This window comes from Halyomorpha halys, unplaced genomic scaffold (assembly GCF_000696795.3).
Source record: "Halyomorpha halys isolate HHAL.00 unplaced genomic scaffold, Hhal_1.1 Scaffold172.1, whole genome shotgun sequence".
Classification (NCBI taxonomy): Eukaryota; Metazoa; Arthropoda; class Insecta; order Hemiptera; family Pentatomidae; genus Halyomorpha; species Halyomorpha halys.
The window spans coordinates 991,585-993,971 of NW_027113242.1; the positions used below are offsets into that span (position 1 = coordinate 991,585).

The window sequence follows — 2,387 nt, forward strand, 5'->3', positions numbered from 1 at the left end:
GTATTTAAATAACATTAATGATTGTGGCACAAAGAGTATCTTCTTGCCATTTTAAATTAGTATATGAAGTATCATGATCATAAAAGGAAAATGAATCTATTAGTAATCCTCGTAGTTTGTTTGAGTCCAGGCAAATTAAAGCATAATCGAAACCTTTATATTGAGTGTTAACATTAACGTAGTGTAAATGTGACAATAGTTTATCTTATTTTTTCATGCACATAGTTTGATTATGTTCATTTTCTATGTCTTTCTGTTTGTATATATATTTTAAGGGAGATTTTATATACTCTTTCTTTCTTTTTTCTTTTTGTTTATTTAATTTAATATGAGTATGACCAGTCATCACAACTAACTATTAGATAAATAATATTCATGTTTAATGACGTTTTAAGAATTAAATCATGTTCAAACAGTTCAAAATAATTAAATTCATAAATAAAGACTCTATTGCCGACTTAGTTTAATATTTCATAAAAAACACTCCCGAAACATCAGTAGTTGAGGAAATACTTACAGAAAAACAGAAGATACAGGAGCAACATCTTGCTACGGACTAACAGGCCTGAAGTGGTCCCCCAGTCGTCCGGTCCTCCTTAAATGGAGCAGGTTTCCTCTATCCCCCCCCCTCCAGGAATTCACACATAGAGGTCAATAAGGAAACATAACAACAAGGAAAATTTAGCACGCGGAAAAATGGACAAAAGATGAAACAGAATACCGGCTATCCTTATACATCAGGCTGCATTCTTTCGGAAGTGACGTAGTCGAATTCGACGAAATGTATATGCGTGTTGTCATATCTATTGAAGAAGAACTTTTTATTTTTCATTGCTGTTAATGCTCGTATGCATTACATTTTTAAATAAATGATCCCACATCAAACATGTAGCTGTTTAAGTCCAGATAGAGTTATTTTATTTTTAATTTAATATTCTAAAATTGACTTATTTAATTGGCGGTTGTTTTTCCTTAGATATTGAACTATAAAACATAGAGGTAACTAGACTATTTGGGTGGGAATTATATATATTTTTTATTTATTTCTGTTTGGAAAAATGTTTGGGATCCTTAGTGGATATCTTTTTTGGGCCCGGGACAGATTCATGTTTGAGGCTTCGAGCTGATACAATTGTAAATTCTTGGGAAACCGTATGAGTACAATGTTTTCCTGCCTATCTTCATAACGTTTGGTAAATTTGATTTGTTGCGACAATTCATTGTCAAGGCGTATGACAATTATAAGACAACTTGGCAATTAACGCGACTGAGTTAGTCCACTGAAGTTAGTTTTACTATCAACTATCACGCCAGATCTAGAGTGGTAATTACTTCCAATGCAGTAAATGCTGTCAAGACTGCAACGATAGTTACACCATGTTAGTTTCTGCGACTGTTGGTGCAATAAGTATACATGTCCTCAAGGAGTACACATTTAATAGTTAACTTGACAGTTGCTTCATTTATACAACCATGGCTGTAATATCATACAGTTTTAGTTACAATGACGTCACTGATTCCTCAAGAGCGAGTATAATAGTGGGTACTTTCAAGGTTCTCAGTGGGTATTTTTGATTGGGGGAATCAGCATTACTGCTAACTTAGGTATAAGACTGTTTTATTGTATTTCGTGTTGTTTTAAGTGTAATGTGTATTCAGACCTCCTTCGAGGGACAACTCCAAAGGATTTAGCCTCAGTTACAGACTGATTAGGGTCTTGTAGTCAGTCTACGGTCTATATTTTGGTGCTTAACATTTATCTTTGTGGTAACAGCTCTCTACACCCAGCGAGGCAGAAGTTACGAAACCTCACCGGCACTGTACACACATGTAGACACGAATATAGATGATATTCCCGACACCTCTGGAACTCACCGGTTGAGGAAGACAAATCGATATAGTAATATCGATCTCTGAGTCACCCTACTGATTGATCGAGGTAACCTAAGTTTTTAGGGTTCTTTTTTTTCTGTGTTATTTATGATTTTTTGTTATTTAATCATCTTTCCCCTTACGCTCATCATTTGTTAGTTTTCATATTTTTTAATAATTTATGTTTCTTTAAAAATCAAATTGTTAATTTTCATTTTGTACACAGCAATAGTGATTATTTTTATATTCTTACATAAAATTTTATTAGAATGTTTGTTAGTACAAGATAGGTCTCATCCTCATTGAAATAGGTTAACAGCGCTTAAATGCTGATTTAAAAATAATCTTCCTTTAAAGTAGTTCTATTGTTATTAATAACCAAAAATGGATTACTGCAAAATATTATATAATTCTATAAATAGATTGTAGGAAGATAGTCCGGGTGGCGGTCAATGAAGGTACCAAAATAGTAAAAGAAAACTATTGATTGTTAACCTGCGTTTCGCTCCAACAAT

The 2,387-nt window shown here is 33.2% G+C and overlaps 1 protein-coding gene and 1 long non-coding RNA gene across 2 annotated transcripts in view; one reads left to right on the forward strand and one right to left on the reverse strand.

Annotated features, from left to right (window-relative positions):
• The window catches only part of LOC106679016 (uncharacterized), a 30,515-nt gene extending 29,923 nt beyond the window's left edge, over window positions 1-592 (reverse strand). Inside the window, exon 1 of the mRNA XM_024359486.2 lies at window positions 518-592. Coding sequence (XP_024215254.2) covers window positions 518-545 — 28 coding nt within the window. The 5' untranslated portion in view covers window positions 546-592. The remainder of the gene's footprint in view (window positions 1-517) is intronic.
• The window catches only part of LOC136796614 (uncharacterized), a 557,216-nt gene that overhangs the window by 320,432 nt on the left and 234,397 nt on the right, over window positions 1-2,387 (forward strand). The gene's annotated exons all lie outside the window — the stretch shown is intronic.